The 17926-nt window shown below is 32.5% G+C and overlaps 3 protein-coding genes across 3 annotated transcripts; all 3 read right to left on the bottom strand.

The window, feature by feature from the left end:
- Nucleotides 1–337: 337 nt before the first annotated feature.
- On the bottom strand, nucleotides 338–5115 carry LOC145061510 (ADP-ribosylation factor GTPase-activating protein AGD5-like). Its single transcript, XM_079009011.1, has 10 exons — nucleotides 4982–5115; nucleotides 3810–3868; nucleotides 3622–3712; nucleotides 3079–3133; nucleotides 2889–2979; nucleotides 1723–1891; nucleotides 1484–1646; nucleotides 932–1395; nucleotides 788–855; nucleotides 338–702 (listed from the first exon to the last, which is right to left on the bottom strand). Exons 1-10 carry the CDS (start codon nucleotides 5030–5032, stop codon nucleotides 534–536), a joined length of 1380 nt encoding a protein of 459 aa, XP_078865137.1. The 5' UTR covers nucleotides 5033–5115; the 3' UTR covers nucleotides 338–533.
- A 5663-nt stretch (nucleotides 5116–10778) lies between these two features.
- LOC145063422 (uncharacterized) lies at nucleotides 10779–12560 on the bottom strand. Its single transcript, XM_079011032.1, has 6 exons — nucleotides 11981–12560; nucleotides 11782–11859; nucleotides 11646–11680; nucleotides 11509–11564; nucleotides 11322–11420; nucleotides 10779–10985 (listed from the first exon to the last, which is right to left on the bottom strand). Exons 1-6 carry the CDS (start codon nucleotides 12383–12385, stop codon nucleotides 10927–10929), a joined length of 732 nt encoding a protein of 243 aa, XP_078867158.1. The 5' UTR covers nucleotides 12386–12560; the 3' UTR covers nucleotides 10779–10926.
- A 1536-nt stretch (nucleotides 12561–14096) lies between these two features.
- On the bottom strand, nucleotides 14097–15860 carry LOC145063130 (uncharacterized). Its single transcript, XM_079010723.1, has 5 exons — nucleotides 15721–15860; nucleotides 15155–15429; nucleotides 14950–15072; nucleotides 14573–14863; nucleotides 14097–14454 (listed from the first exon to the last, which is right to left on the bottom strand). The coding sequence occupies exons 2-5, from the start codon at nucleotides 15401–15403 to the stop codon at nucleotides 14257–14259; spliced, it is 861 nt and encodes a 286-aa protein (XP_078866849.1). The 5' UTR covers nucleotides 15404–15429; nucleotides 15721–15860; the 3' UTR covers nucleotides 14097–14256.
- Nucleotides 15861–17926: the final 2066 nt, after the last annotated feature.

Raw genomic sequence — 17926 nt, 5'->3', positions numbered from 1 at the left:
ACCTACCATAGTGAGTCACGTAACGTTTAACGGTTTAATCCATCCATCAAAAGTCAAAACTCAAAAGTCAGTTTAAACTTCAAAGTTACGTGTAACTTGTGTCATGAAATTTTATTATCCTCGGGATTCACAGCATACCATTTCCATATTTGTTTAACCCAGTTTTTAATATTATTGATTTTAAAATACTCACTAAATTTTCTATTATACGCATAAGTTTTCTTATGTTGAGTCTTAAACTTTAAGGCTGATGAGTGATAACGTTTTGATCACAAGTGGTAGACAATTGTCAATGTAAATAGATTATCAAATACGCAAACGCAAGTAAGAAAAAAAATGCAAGGAGCAACAATTTTAGAAATTCATTCACATAAATTGGAAAATTAAGAACAGAGAATAATGAGAAAAAAAAACAAGCTGAAAATTGCATCCTCTACAAATAGTTTACAATCCCCGACACAGGAAAAATAGATTTTTTTTTTTTTTTTTTGTGAATTATAGTACACAATATAAGAAGGGCGTATTAAAAAAGATCATGGTTTGGAGAACATCCCTTGAGTTAAGGAGGAGAAATCATAGTCTTTTGCAGACTGTGAAGCCGATGCGGTTGCTGCTGGTGGTTTAGACCCACCAGATCCCCCCATGCTGCCAGGTGGCATCACCCCATTGGTAGTTGCATTCAATCCCATCGTGTTGTAAACACTATAACAAAATAATAATAATCATAGTGTTATCATTTACGCCAATTAATACATACAAAAAAGTAAGATATAAATTAGAATCATACCTGGATGATGTTGGAACCTGAAATGAAGTGCCAGCTGGAATTTGTGCTCCAAGTCCCATATTTCCCATCTATTATTTATTACACCAATTAAAGTCTATCCATATTTGTATAGAAAATAATCAAAACATAAATATACTTGTATACCTGTTGTAAATATTTCTCTAGTTCATCTTTTCCAGAAGCTGGCGTAGGTGTAGCATGCATCCCAGGAAACTGGTAGCCGACATTTGCCCAGTTTTGATTGGGGAGTAAATTACGTTGTTGCCCTTGGCCTCCATTCCCATTGCCAGTAAGATTTGGCAAACCACCTGATTTGGCAGCAGCAGCCATGAGTAGGTACTGCTGCTGAGCTAACATAGCAAGTTGCTGTTGGTGAAGAGCATATGGTGATGTTGTGTTGTTATTGTTACTCTTTTCAAAGAGACTCATGATATCATTTTTAACATCCTTCTGAGGCTTCTGTGATTGTGGTTGTGAGAGAGGAGGTGAGTCTTTGAACAGATCTTCAATTCCAGAAGTGGGAACGGGATTTGGCTTTGTTTGGTTGTTAATGTTATCAACAGGTTTTGAAACGTCTGTTGTGATTGGTGGTACTTGAACAGCAGCAGCTGTAAATCAATATCACGAGATAAGTTGTTATGTGTAGTAGAATTTTAATCTTATTAAGTAATAAAAGGAAGGAGTAAGTAGAGTTACATTGAAAGCCTGCCCATAGATCGTCTGTAGAAGCTTCTGGAACTTTCTCATCCATTGAAAGCATGTCGAAAAGATCAGTAGCAAAATCATGTTTTGGAGGAGAGACAGCTTCTGATTCAGTAGAAGAAACTGCTGATGACTCGGCTTTTGGAATTGGGATCACCTGTTAAGTTGAAATAAATGAACAAACTTAACACGTATTGAATTTGATGATGATGATGATGATGATGATGACATACAGATACAGGTTCGGGTCCTTTTGGGGGGACACGAAGGTTGACTCTTGCAACAGGTGTTTGATAGGTCTTTCTTTCAGTATGCTGAACAGGTGGTGGTGCTTTCTCTTCATGCACTACAGGAGGTGGGATTTCTCTTCCTTCTTTAGCAACCCATCTTTTGTCTTCATATCTTAAAAATAGCCACCACATTTATTTTTAAGACTTTGAAACATAGATAATGAAGAAGAGAATAGATTTTTTTAAAGGGTTAATGTCATAAAAACCCTCAGTTTTTCAGGATTTTGTTGGTTTTACCCAAAGTTGGATTTTATGTCTGTTTTTACCCTCACATTTTCCAAAAAAATGTTTGGTTTTACCCTTTTACCGGTGATAACAGGTTTTCTAGGTTACCATTATATTAACTTCGCAAAAAACCCTTAAATTTACAGTTTTTGACGTTTTTACCCTTAAGTATATAATTTTTTTTACACTTTTACCCTAAGTATTTTTTTTTTCATAATACACGTATTCATGCAAAAAAATCGTGTTTATATACGAAAAAAAATGTTTAATTAAATGTTGTATTTATAGTTTTTTAATATTATATATAAACACATTTATGATTGAACAAGTTTTGTTATTGATATGTATATTTTTAAATACATAAAAGTATGTATTTGTAGTTCTAAAAACATATTAATTTGTTTTTTATTACATTTTAAACGGTTTATCCAAGGAAAAAGACCCATATATATATATATATATATATATATATATATATATATATATACACACACACACACACACTCACACACATAAAGATATAACATTTAAAAAAATGTAAATACAATATTTAATTAAACTTTTTTTCATATATAAATACGATTTTTCTGCATGAATACGTATAATATGAAAAAAATACTTAGGGTAAAAGTATAAAAAAATTATAAACTCAAGGGTAAAAACGTAAAAAAACTGTAAACTTAAGGGTTTTTTTTGCGAAGATAATATAATGGTAACCTGAAAAACCTGTTATCACCGGTAAAAGGGTAAGACCGAACATTTTTTAGAAAATGAGGGTAAAAACGGACATAAAATTCAACTTTGGTCAAAACCGACAAAACTCTAAAAACTTGAGGATTTTTATGACATTAACCCTTTTTTAAAGTGCTAAAAAGGGTACGTACTTTGCGCGAATGAAATTTTCAATGCCAACTCTATCATAATTTGGTGGCAGTTGTGCTTCCCAATAACTATTTGACTTCTCGTTTCCCATGGCTGAGAAGAAAGAGAAAATGAATCACATAACATAATCTTTAAAATTACAACAATTATTTATTTATATTTTTTTATAAACATGAGGAAGATCTGTCTTACATTGGATAAATGCAACCTGCTCGGGTAGCCATGTGTCCAGTGTAGCTGATCGCACCTAGAGAAAGAGAGAAAGGTGTGCATAAATAAATAAATAAATGAAAGAACACATTATAGTGTCTATTAAAAGGTATAGTTAACCTATATGTTTTAAATTTTAATAACTATTTGTCTTAAGGGGAATGTCTTTATAACAAAACATGAAACATTCATGTAAAATGTGACTCAATAGTACCATGCATCAGAAGCTTGTACTCACTGCATCAAGGGCAGTTTTTTATGTAGTTTTTTTTTTTTTATGTTAAATAGCTCCAAAAACTCAATATAAAATGATGTAGGCAGATCTGTGCTTTTCTGTTTCTTGTTCTAATTATTTTTCTCTCCATATACAAGGTGGCTAGTGGCAAAGGGATTCAGTCAAATTCCAAGAATCCAAGGTATTAATTTTACAAATATTTTTCTCACATGTTGTGAATAAATTGAACTCTGTTTTTTATCTATTCTTTTAAGACCTTCAGATGATAGGGACTTGTATGGAATTATTACCTTTGATATGTGTACACCAAGGCTTCTATGGATTCCAGAACATTGCATGCATATAAAGATGCCTAGGTTCACACTAGCCCATCTAGGACCTCTGTCATGAAAAAAAAAATTGGTTTTAATAGTTAATATAGATAATAACTAAACAATAATCCAATTTGATTAATGAATGTCATAAATGAAGTGCATACTTGGTTTTGCAATCAGCACACTCCCTATTCTCAGGCAATTTAAGAAGCCCTTCCAGTATCTGGAAACAAAGATCACACAGAATCAGTTGATATGCAGCATAAAGTTTTTTCAGTGCACCATAATGGGAATTGTATTGTTTTCACTTCACAAGTTTCATTCTATATGTACACAACAGTTTTTCAAAGTTTTAACTTTTAGCCCTAAATTGCTCAATCTTGATGGCAAAATCAAATAAAGGATGGTGTTTCTTCTATAGCTTAGTTTATATCATCATTATATAATAATCACATATTTGGTAGCATTAGCATTTAAACAGTAATGGAGTCCATCTAATTCATAACAGCCCCTTTCTTTTGATTAAAGACAGCTCATTACACTTGTTTGCAAGTGAAAGTCCACCTTGAAAAAATATTAACTAAAATAAATAATGCCAAATTGGGGGATCAGCACATTACAGGAAATAAAATTGTTGCAGGCAGTTGTAAGATTCATGTTTACATCAACTTGCCTTGGAACTTAATAGACTAAAGTCTGCTTCTTGATTCACACTTTCTGTTCTCTTAATCTCTTATTACATTTATTGATGCTCAAAGTCAGTTGAAGCCCATGATTCGTTGTTATAATGTGACTTCTGATAAAATTCTAAATGTAAGTACTAAAAATTTATATATGACTGCAAGTAAAATTCCCTAAGCTTTGGAGTTATAACCATCATCCGTGTAACTATAGGTCTATATCCCCTTCTCAGTCATGTTCTAGTGCTCATCCATCACAAAAAGTTTACAATTTTTTGTTTTGGAGAAGTTTCTCATCTGGTATCCCTTGCACATAATATGAATCAATTTACTAAACATGCTGATGTTTTTATTTAACTTACTGTTACACGATATATGATGTAAAAGTATGCTTGAAGAGGAATATAGGATACAGATCTCCCAAATTACTAGACAAAATTTTTTTATGAAAGTCGCAAACAATAATCGAATAGTCAAACGGAACAGATTTCAAACAAATTCAATAGTTTTCGATCACACGTATTCAATGTTTATTGAAATAGATCAGCTGCTAAATCTTAAATCAGGTATACTAGATGATATCATGACATATCAGTTAACCTAATAAGTGCAAAACTAAATACAGATCAAGTTACGGAAGAGGAAGAAGAGGAGACCTTTCTGTGCCTAGCATTGAGCTCCTTGGAAACACCTGCCTTCTCGTTCATAGTTGCCGATAGGATTAAAGAAAAACCTCGATCTCTATCGGCGTTGAGATCTCTCCGTTTTGAGGTGTTCTGATTATAGGATGACGATTTGGATCACCGGAGACGACAACGACGACCGGGAGAGATCGGTAGTCGGTTAGTCGTGATGAGGCTTTGATATTTTGACCTTTGTTTTGGGGTTTGGGCGTGTGAAGAGAGTTGCTAAGTGGCTGTGGAGCCGGTGTACATTGATCTTGGACGTGTGAATCGGATTACTGCTGGTGTAAATGTATCCGAATTGGGTCCCACCTGTTATTTTTAGAAACAAGAAGTAAATGTAATATCTTTCCTAATATTAATCAAGTTTCAATATTTAGTGTAATGGACAAAAATAACTATGAATTATTAAAATTTTAAAATTATATAAAATAAAAAGTTGAAATCAGTAATTTTGTATTAAAAAAAATTATCCAAATAAAAATTAAAAGTTGAACAGAAGTTTTTTATAATTCAAGTTATTTTTCTTAAAACCTAAAAATATCAGTACGAGGAAACCTTGAATTATTTTGATCAACATCGCATATTTGACTTTTTTTAAGTTGTGTTTGTTTTATACAATTTAGTTTATTTTTTGATTTTATTGCAATATAATGTTAGATTATACCAATAAAGTAGATCATAAGCTAGTATTTTAAACATCATTTGAGATAACTTTGACCTTTTAACCGAGTTTAGCAAGACATTGTTTGATTTCTTGTTGAACCAATCCTGTCAGACCTTTTTGGCTGACTCTTACCCATCATTGCGTTTGATACCATCATTTGCTCTTCTTCTTCTCACACGTCCGTTCTCCTTTCCTACCTCTGAGATATGCAAAAGCAAATATATATCAACACCACTCTTGCCTCCTTTGGCTAACGCCTTCGTCATCCCCGTTACCCACCGATGCCACCTCATCCTCCTTCCCCACATCATTTGGTATGTCTCTCCCTCTCAATTGATTTGTGATTTGTTCTTTAATTTTGGATTATTGATCTGATTCACGCTCTGCTCCGCAATCGATTTTTATAAAGATGGGCTCAAGTAAATTCCAAGGTTAGCATCTCTTTGAATTAAATCCAATCTCTCTTTATGTTGTGTAATTGTTCTTTAGTTTGTTACAAATTAAATTTATCAAGGAAAATTATAGGTCCAAGAAGAACTAGAACATCATCACTTCTTGGATTTTCCAAGCTCTAATGTAGTGTCACTATTATAGCAATAATATTCGATCTTATTATTCTATGTTATCTAAGGGCAGGTATCTATGTGTAATCAGTAATGCTTCTATGATTATAATTATTATATACTAAATTTCACATATTTTGGTTGGTAGAATTCTCATTAGAGTTGCCCAAGGAGAAATGTAACCATTATCGTCATCATTTGAGTTTTTGAGTTGGTTTGTTGTGGAACTAAGCTTGTTGGATTACAATTATATAAGATTCTTGCCATCAATAACCGTTTTAAGCTATTTTGTTGCAAGATTTACACTTGAACCAACGGATAAAATTTTGTTAGCAATGGATTATCTATTTTTGATTCTGAAAAATCAAGATGCATTCTCTTTGTTTCAGGGATTGAAAATTCAATGGTATTCAGTTTATAAACCATTTGAATTAAAGGATTGTGTGCTTGCCTTTCATGACTTAAGGGTTGTTTGTTTTTTCATAAAACTCACTTCTGGTTGTGTTGTGCAGCATAAGCGCATCATTTGACATTTCGCAACTGTTTGTTTTTTAGAAGACTTCTGACTTAAAAACCGTTGCGTGTGTGCTGTGCGGCACAATATTGGACCATCCTCTTCAAACCACTTTTCACTTTACTTTAAGTTATATTATTTAACATAGATTTGTTTTAATTTTGTTCAACAACATGTTTATTATTTTAATAATATTATGAAGGATATTATAAATAATTCGAGTATATTTTACATAATTTCAAATAATTTAAAAACCGTTTAGTAAATTTCATATAAATATTTGTTTATACTACATTCTTTATAATTAAATATTAATAAATTATAAAGTGATTCACTAAAATTACCAAATTTATTGAAGCTAACCAGAAAAATAATCATCATCTTCGAAAATTTAATAAAAATGAACATGTTTTTCGTTAAATTAACAATTTTATTTATTGTTATTTAGCAAATATTATGTTTAATTATTTTATATACATGTCTTTAAAAATCATATCATCACAATGATATTTATATTTGATTTGCACATGATTAAACTTAGGGATGAGCAGTTTGTCCCAAATCCCGATCCCCCACCAGAATCGGTATCGAACCGTATCAAATTTAAAAATATGGAACGATACTTGGTACTCCAAATACATGAAATTCGAAAATCGGTACTGTCGGTACCGGTACTAGTACCGAAAACCGGTACCATTCCCGGTACCGGTATCAGTGATTTTAATTTGGTCTGATACTTGGGATTAACTTTCGACCAAATTCGGTTTTCGGGAAATCAGAAACGGTACGAGTCGGTACCTGTCCCACGCTCATCCCTAATTAAACTAAATAAAATTTTGATTTAGAATTATTTTTAACTACTATATAGTTAATTTTAGTTTATTGAAGCAGTCTGCAGACGTTAAAAAACAAACAGACTTCTTATTACAGGCTGCAGTGGATTGGTCTACCTCTTCTTCTACAGAAAGTTACAAATGTGGTCCGCAGACTTCAGACGTTTTCGCTTCGTAAAAACAAACAACATCATACATATGGATAAACGCTTATCTTCACAAGCATAAGGTAATTAAATATTCATATCTTATATAAATATAATATATGTATTTTACTATTGCTTAAAGATATTTCATATGATTCCTTTTTTTTGTGAAAACAGCTCAAGTATGTTGCAACTTTGGCATGCCCTTTAGAAACTCCTAGGGGTGAGCATGGGTCGGTTTGGGTCGGTTTTGACCTAAAACCGAACCCAACCCAATAAAATCGGTTTTCAAAAATATAAAAACCGAACCATGAACCCAAACCGTCGGTTCGGTTTGTCGGTTTTCAGTTTCTTCATGGGTCGGTTCCGGGTTTAAACCCGAACCCAATGATAATCCCAATTAAACTGATTTGAGGCTTGATAGAGGTTATCAATTCCTTATATTAAGGGTGAAGCATGCGCAACTTTCATACACCCATCGATGTGGGATAGATCAAATTGCAAATTAAAATAGAAAACTTTGGCAAGCAGCAAGATTCGAACCCTTGACATAATGTTCAAGGGGAAGGCGCTCAACCACTGGGCCAAGAGTGTGTTTGTATATCTAATTCGCGCCTTAGATATATATATTCTTATGATTACATATAAAAAAAATGGCACTCAACCATTGAGTCGGTTTCTCGGGTTGGGTGGGTCGGTTTCTAGGCAAAAACCGAAACCGAACCCGATTTTTCGGTTTTTAAAAATTTGAAACCCTAACCGTCGGTTTTGCTTCGGTTTCGGTTTTATCGATTTCGGTTTCGTCGGTTTTGATCGGTTTCCCGGTTTCTTGGTTCGGGTTTGCTCACCCCTAGAAACTCCAATTCTTAACCGGAAGAATAAAACAATGAATGGAACGGCAAGTATTTGAGAGCTTAATTTCTTGATGGATACCAATTCATCTTTAATTACAGCTCTAACATGTTTAAGCTGAAATTTTTTATTAAATATTGGTGGATTTTTTTTAGAAGAGTTTTGGATTATGTATTTGTAATTGTTGTTTTTTTTCCGTTTGTGTTTATTTTAGATTTTGTATTTTATAACTTTCAACAAATATATTCATATATTTTATCAAACATATACATAGTATTAAATACAAAAAATAACAGAAGTATAAAATGGTTATTTTCATCATTCAGCATAATCAATCAGACGTAAAATCAAATAATATGGTTTCAGTCAGATTTCAGACTCGGGTATGATTAACTACCAAACTGTACCCAGTTGGCCAAGTCTGATCGAGTTGGCTGAATTTGTACAAGTTGATCTGATTTTGACCAAGGTTGACCGAATTCTGAGTTATTTGGTAAATTTTGCTTAACTCATCTCAGTAAGAGAGTCTAAGTATTCGTCCGAGTTGATCAAGTTCTACAACACTAGTACTATGTAACAAAGACAAAAGTATAAAAAAATAAAAACTTAGCAAATTTTCAATTTTAACACAACAAATTAAATGTCAAGTTTAAACCATTTTTTTTAAATGCAAAGGATTTTACGTCAATATTCATGTTAGATGACAACAAAACAAGTTAAGCATTTCAGACAAATATCAAAAACAAACTTCGGTGAACTTACAAGATTCTAAAAAACGTAAATCAAAATAACACGATATTTAACGTGATTCAGTTAAGATGACCTACATCCACGGGGGAGAGAGAGAGAGAGAGAGAGAGAGAGAGAGAGAGGATTTAATTAACTTTCTGAAACAATTACAAGCATTCAAATTGTATCTCACTTTGAGCTCTCACAGAAATCTAGCAATTTACAATGATGGGGGGTATGAGCCTATTTATACTTGAGGGATCAAACCTAAAACTCTAATGGGTCAAGTCCATTGGGCCATAGGCCCGTGAATTGTGACAACCAATCATATTCCACCATGCAGCATCTTCTGAAACATTCTTTCATCTTGAGTATATCTTGAGCATCATAGAGGACTTCATAGCATACTTGGCTCATCAAGGACCAAGATGGTCTTGCGCCATCATGGCACAACAAGAATATAGATGGTGCAAGAGGCATCAAGTATGACATAAGAGCATCTAGGTTGGAGCAACATCGCCATCTTGGCGCAACAATAACACTTCATGGCACAACAACATACTTCATGGCGCAACAGGAGTACCCCATGGTGCAAGAGGGGTACCTCATGGAGCAAGAGGGAGTATCTTGGCGCAAGGAGTGCTCTTGGCGCAACAACATCCTTCTTGGCCCAAGTCTTCAGCAAATGGCGCAACAATGTTCCATTGTTGCTCCATATCACTCCCAAGTGCTCCAAACCCCCTTCTGTACGATCTGTTCCTTTGGCACTTGATCCATTCCTTTGTTATACGATCAATTCCTTTCTTAGATGATCCGTTCATTTGTCACATGCTCCATGAACCCCAAGTGTTCCATTGTGATCTATGTGCTCAATGTTGGACAATACTTCATACCCGCACCACTCTTTCTAACAATAATTGTTTATAATAAAACTTTAAAGCTAATGGTTAAGGGAATTTGATTTACAAGTAAACAAAATTTAGCTATTAATTTGATTTACAAGTGGAAACAATATTAAGATTTTTTATTTAACTACAATAAAATCACAAATGGTAGAATATATATATACACACTTATTATTAAATGATAAAAATGATGACATCGATTTACTTTTATCTTTATTTCTGCATTTTCTGAGATTGAATTTGAAAATCTGAAAATATTGTCCAAGCCCTTTATGATTTTTATACATTAAAAACTTGCACAATGTTATACAAATGTTAAACTTATTCTTTTATTAATGGTATTATGGAAAAACCCCCATAAGTTTATCAATAAGCCACATCCAATAGCTTTCAGTAAAACTAGTTTATCTGTTCCAAACACAGGGATTTATACATTAAAAACACACTCTCACCTCAATCAAATATACCCTGTTTTGTAGATATTCCTCATTTTAAATGAGTCAAAATTGACATCATTTTGCATGTAAAGTGATATGTTTTCCCTTGAGTTAAGGGAACTACTTAAAGAATACAAATAATCTCACATTATTTTGCTACAAATCATATAATTCTTCTGTACATCAAAAACTTATGAATACACAATTTCTGAATTTTGATTCTATCTATATTCATTACAACAATAGGGAAGGAGTAAGAATAGTTTGACACCTCAATCGATATCCTTAACCTCAGCTTCAATATCAATAACAGGTCTAGATGAAGCCTTCCCTGCACAAACCATCCACCCGTGTAATATATTAACATTTTACCTATTTATGGGGTGTTTCTTTTTTATTTAATGGTCTTAAGGGTTTAAGCACTTAATCTAAAAAAAAAATGACACCAACCAAATTCCTATTTGCCTTTCTTTCTTTCTTTTTTCCATCCAACTCCCCTTGTTTTTAAAATTATGAACATTGTGAAAATTGGAATATAAGGGTAAAATGGTCATTTAGTCTCTTTTCAAACGGTTTATTCAATCTATAAAAGACACAAACCTAATAAGCAATATATGAGCATTTCTATCTGACATAATACAGAAAAAAACAACTTAAGAAAATGTACCTTTTTTTGAACGAGAAGAAAAGTCGCCAAAAGCTTCACCAAATGATGTAGATTCATTCGGGTATTTCACAGGATTTCTTACAAACTCATTACCCACCACTGAAATCCAAATATTATACACACAAATATTCAGTTATAAGAAATTATTCTATTTACAAAAATACACTACAAGATTACATAATTTTACCTGAAAAAGGTTGACTACAATAGGGACACACCTGTGACTCCTCAGTTAAAGTAGATCTACAACAATAAAAAGAAAATGTAAATACCAAATATTTCATAAACAATTTAGAAGCATAAGAATCGAATTGAGTTTCTTACTCAAAAACCTGAAATTCATTTCCACAATTGGGGCACTGTATAAAAAGACACAAATCAATTGCTTAGATAATAACATTTATTAATCTAAATAATGGAATTTTCTAAATACTATAGTGTTGTCAAAGATCGAAATTACATTGCTTTGAACCATGTCTTTTCCTGCCCACCAAATAAGAACTCCTAAACCCACAATTGGGACAAGAATCACAAGAAGCTGCCATTAAAATACAGTAAATTCGTTTGATTAGAACACAATTAAGCATGAAATGTTACTAATCGAACAATTGGATCTAATTTTGGGAATAATGCAAAAACAGAGGAAGGGAGATTAATACCCAAACGGAAACAATGGCGTCAAGTACCCAACCAAGCTGTCCAGTAAAAGAAAGATAAGTCAAGCCGATAGCCAAAGCAAGATTCCCCAAAACCCTTGCTGTACTGCCGTCGTCTCTTCCGCCACCGCCGCCGCCGCCGCCTGAGCTATTGAATTTAAGATTATTAGACCTAACAAGAACGACCCTCTTCTTCTTGCTTAGATTCTCATCGAACTGATGTTTACTCAGTGACAATTTAACTCTGGATTCAAAACCCAATCTAGAATTTTGTTGATGAAAACAACAAACGTATCTCCTTGTAAAAGAGTTGGTGGATTGTCGTGATTTTGTAGTGTAAAAAGCTTGTCTTTGGGGTTTGTAATCTGTGAAAGTGGCGAAAATTTGTGGGAATATTGTCGTCATCATTGCGAATATGAGAAGGGTTTATGAGAATTGGAAAAGATTCATAGTTTCTTGAAGAAAAACAAAAAGGATGTAGCGGATAATGAAAAATAAGGGATCTATTCTTGTTGAAAATCCCCTGAAAAGAAAAGAAATACTTTTCTCTGCCTTTCTTATTTCTCTATTTTAACGTTCTGCGTTCATCTCTATCTTTTTAGCCTTATGTCGACTGTTACGGTTAGAACCCATTCACTTCGACGGTTTGCCCAACTATAACTACTTTTGTTTAAGCAATAATATTGAACAATATAACATTTTAAAACACAAATTATATTCCATATCCAAACATGTTTGAAGGATAATTATGTAAAATATTTTATATATTGAGGTTTCCTTCTTTTAATCATTATATTTCTAAAATTCTCACAAAATGACAAATGTCAAAATGAAAGAGAAGATGACATGTAGTAAAAAAAAGCCTTCATTTATTAAAGAGAATTTATTTTGTTTTGTTCATTTTTGCAAATTTATGATAGTTTTTTTCGTTGTTTGAAGTTGTACAATATAACATTTTAAAACACAAATTATATATAAAATAAAAAAATATGTATACTAACCGGCTCTCATATCTAAAACATGTTTGAAGGTTAATTGTGTAAAATATCTTGTATTTTAAGGTTTCTTTTTTTAAATCATTATATTTATTTTGCTTTGTTCATTTTTAGCATATTTATGATAATATTTCCGTAGTTTGACAAAAAAATTATATTTATCGTAGAAGAATCATTATGGATTGACCCAAGACTGGGGGTATTTATCATCGATGGAGGCTCAATTGTATATGTGAGTACTAATTTGGAGTTCGAGTGTTTGTGACTGCCAACTTGGATAAATTGTATCACATCTAGTTCTATATATGCTACTTTGATGATTGAGGTGTTGTGTCTGCTAATTTGGATATTGATGTTTTTGTATTTGTTAAATGTTAACTGAAGGTTACACGTCTACTAATTTGAGGACCAAAGGCTTTGTGTTTGTTAATTCGAAGACCGATGCTTCTGCTACGTTACTAATTTGGAGACTAGACTTTGCATTTGCTAACAAAACGTTTTGCATCTACGCGGTCAAACCATATTGGACAATTGTTATTGTTATTCACCTATTACAATCTCTGAATATCATGTAAATAGATTTTAACATGCATTTTGCCAATAAAATTTGGATATAGCATCCATTTTGTTTGGTCGGAAAACAATATAAGGTTTCCTTCAAATTTTAATGATGAAAACCATCAACAACACCAATACAAACATTTGAAGTATAAGCTATAGTGAAAAAGTTGGTTTAAACGAAAAAATCTATCAAATTTGATTTTTATTAAAATAATTGAAGGTCTTTTTGGGAAAAAAAAAATTGTCTACTCGGACTAATGATAAATTGCTAAAATGGCTAAAAAAATTGTTTTTGAAATAAAAAGGTTAATGTTTTAAACCGATAAAACCCTAAATTATAAGATACTTTTAGTGTAGTTAGTTATGTCTATACAACACTTTAGTACAATTTCAGTTTAAATATGTTTTTTGTGTTCATTTTGTCATTAAAAATTGTGTTTCGTGTATATGGCGATTGTGTTTAAAAAAAAATCAAGAGCCATATCCAAAATCGTATTATATTTCATGAATTGCCCACTCTGCCTCCATATAAGTTAGTGTAATCAAATATCATTAGAACAATATTATAGCATGAAGCACTCTGCATTCATTCAATATCTACTGTATCCAAATACAATCCCTATATAAGGGAATTAATAATTAATTATATTATTCTAAGCTCAATTCATAAACATAAAAATGGTACCTTTATATATAATACCCAAAAATCGAATACTTTTACCATCACTCTTTCTTCTTTTCTTTAATATCAGCAGCCTTGTATGGTGCAGCAGTGTATGCATACATCTGAAACATTGCAAAAAACACCATCTCCACAATCACCAATGCATTTTGCAAAGCTTGTTGGATATGTGACACATCAAGCCAAAAATGATTCGATTTAATTATCCCCATTGCCACAAGACCACTAAGTACAATCCCCTGCAAATAATCATCATACAATAAATAAACCCCAACATTTTTTTTTTTAATTTCAAAAAAGAATAATCAAATTTCAAAAGTCATGTCTTGTCAAATGGGGCCCATGTGAGAAGTATACCTGCCAAAAACAGAAGAAGACGATTCCTTTGACACACAAGAACTTTGCAAGAGGTTTATGTGGTGCCAATTCTTTAGCAAAAACATGGTAGAAAATCACAAGGGCATATAACGCCAATGAAACTGAAACATTCAAGATCATAGTAAATGTCCAGCTCAGCCAATCAGGATAGATCTCAAGAAGCTGTAAGACTATCATTAAAACAGAACACACAGGGCGAATCACTACAAACTGCCATGTCCAGTATTTCAAAAGCTTCAAGTTTTGATGGTTTAAACGAACAGAATGAGGCTGCATTTAATCATTAGATATGTCAGTATATTTCAAACTAAACATTGTTCATTGTGTCCAAAAATGAATATAAAAACCGAAATTACTTGGAATAGAGTCATTGGGAATGAGTGATGAATTTCTCTTCCTTTGATTTCATCCGGGACTATGTTCTTGCTTATAGATATATTCAAATAAGTGTAAAGCAAAGCCAAGAACTTGGCCATTACCTGAATTTGATAAACGATAAAATTAGTCTTTTTAAAACGATTAATATCAAGAAAATGGAGTAATTAAGGGTTTGATCTTTACCAGAGCCTCGTAGCATTCTTTGATGGAGTCCAGGAGCACAAAAAAGGTCTCGCTACCACGAATATCAAGCAATCCGACATATGAGTCAACAGCATAGATTGGGGCCATGAGGATGATCACTATGATCGCCTTTTGTTCCTTGGGTTTTTTCCAATGAGAAAGATGATCGCGAACTAATTTCAATGCTAAAAGGACTGTAACTGCTACACAAGCTCCAGAACCTATCAACGTCTCCTGTTTACGAGTCATCTTAACGTTCTTCAATGGGAGAACACCTGCGTAAAGATGTTTGTTTCAGTAAATCAAACTCACATAATGAAAATTTGACTTTCTGTGTTGACCAAAATACGACCGAATGATCCGATTGTCGCGATGAATGCTATGTAAGATAACCTAGAAGTTGAATAGAGTTGACTACACATATATCAGACTTAATGAAGCGGTTTCAAACAGCAAATCGAGTAAATACCTTACAAAAACTCGAGAATCAAGATCGATCGGAAACAACTAGATGCTTGATCTGTAATTAATAAAAAAAACTACCAAATACAAAAATTAAGGGGTACCTGTAGGGTGAATCCGAGTTAACAACAAACGAACGAAGAAGAAAACTTGAAGAGAGTAGGTAGACGATGATCAATTGAAGGAGTAGAAGTGTACAAAAATTGGTAGAAAGTGTTGATGTTGTGCGATGAGCGTATTAGGTGGGAAAATCAGTAACGTATTCTTAAATTGACCCACGAGGTCGAGGAGACACAAACGTGAGACATGATATGTGGGCCATATATACATGGGGATCATTGATTGATGGAAGAAAGCGTAGATCTCGATGTGGGATATAAATATGTCGACGATTCTCTACATCCCGACGTTAAATCTTTTGTTTAAGGGGTATACGGATTAACTTGTTATCTTATTGTTTATCACTTTATTTTAATGTTTTAAAAACCGGTTTTTTAATTGAACCAGTCGGATGAAGTTTTCCGGTTCTATATTTTTATATGTTTTTAATTATCCTGCATACATTGATTATAAAATTTATCATCTTTTTAGTATTACAAATATAAATAAAATGAAACATATAAAAACAATCATTATAGAAATCAAAATCAAACAAAGAAGCCCAAAACAAACACAAAAATCCAAGAATATCCGGTTCAACCTAGTCCATTCGGTTCAATTCAGTCGGTTGAACCGGTTTTTTACCAAAACCGGCCGGTTCAATCCGGTCAGGAAATCATTATAAAACCGGTCCAAATCGAACCGCCCTCACCTCCGGTTCGACCGGTTCAATCGGCCGGTTCGAACCGGTTTTTAAAACACTGGTTTATTTGTGGTCTGAATAAACAATAAGCAAGAGAAGAGATGCTTATTGTTTATCAGTTTATTTGTTAGCAATAAGCAAGAGAAGAGATGCTTATTAAAATTAGCTTATTTCTAATACAATAAGCTGATTTTATCCAAACACTTAAACTTAGCTTCTTGTGGTGGGAATAAGCAACAAACAATAAACATCTTCTTTTTTTTTCTATCCAAACACCCCTAATAAATGATACGGGAAAAGCGGTGTTAGGTAACCAAGTAACCAACTATTGATTTTTTTTTCTTATTTGAATGCAATAATATATCATCGAACTTGTTGTGTGTATTCACCATAACCATTTTGACTGGCTATCATTTGTGATAGTCATAACCGGTCAAAATGGTTATGATGAATACAAACAACAATTTCGATGATATATTATATACAAAAAAAGGGAAATGATTAAATTTGAACAAATCAAGAGTTTGTTACCCTTTCGAATTATTTTCCCTATTTTTCCAAAAACAGTATTTCATTTTATTTTACTAAAGAAAACATTGGTATATAGTGAATCAGGCCATGCCTTTTACATTTTACTCATTTTCTTCTTCAGCTCGTATCAACGTTATCATTTAGAAAGGTCTTATTGATACTCAAGTAAATCCATCTCTTACCCTATTAGGATATTAAAAAAATATATATATATAGTTTTGTTCATTGATAAATGTTTGGATTCACCATCCCCATCATTTAAACAAACCCTATAAATGTCCTTCCCCAAATCATTAGAAAAAGTTTGACAAAAGTTGCCATCAGATTGAGATGATCAACATCAACTTTACCATTTGAAGTTAATTTTGTATATGTTCGTCGACTTCATATCCATATGAAAAGAACTAACCATCAAAACTCACTTAATGTTTTTATTACACTTGTTTATACTTCGATTTATACTTGTTAAATGAATTTTTCCAATAATAATTGAAGAACTATTTTATTCCCCCGAACATGTAATTGACCTTGACATATAATAACTTGTTTATTTCCAATTCATATTTTTCAACTCATTTTTAATAAAAGGAAAAATGGCATAGGTAGGTAACCATCTGTTAATTTCGTTCACATTTGGTTTTTTTTGTACTCAATATATCATCCAACGTGTTTCTTTTGACCGACTATCACCTGTAATAGCCGGTCAAAAGAGTTATGATAAACACAAACAAGTTCGATGGTATATTACATACAAAAAAAATGGATCAAATGTGAACAAAATCAACAATTTGTTACCCTTCTGAGTCATTTTCCCAAATTATATTAATTTATGTTGATCAAAGAATAGAGGCTAAACGTGTGAGATTTTGAAGATCTAAATGATTATTATAACAATACTTCCTAAATATTTTAGGCTAAGCTAGGTCAGTTGACTTCAATACTTGACTCAATGTTATAATTAAGTCTAACTTTTAACT

Source organism: Lactuca serriola, chromosome 7, assembly GCF_051521515.1.
Source record: "Lactuca serriola cultivar US96UC23 chromosome 7, Lser_US96UC23_V15, whole genome shotgun sequence".
NCBI classification, from domain to species: Eukaryota; Viridiplantae; Streptophyta; class Magnoliopsida; order Asterales; family Asteraceae; genus Lactuca; species Lactuca serriola.
This window is presented reverse-complemented; position numbering and strand designations above follow the sequence as displayed.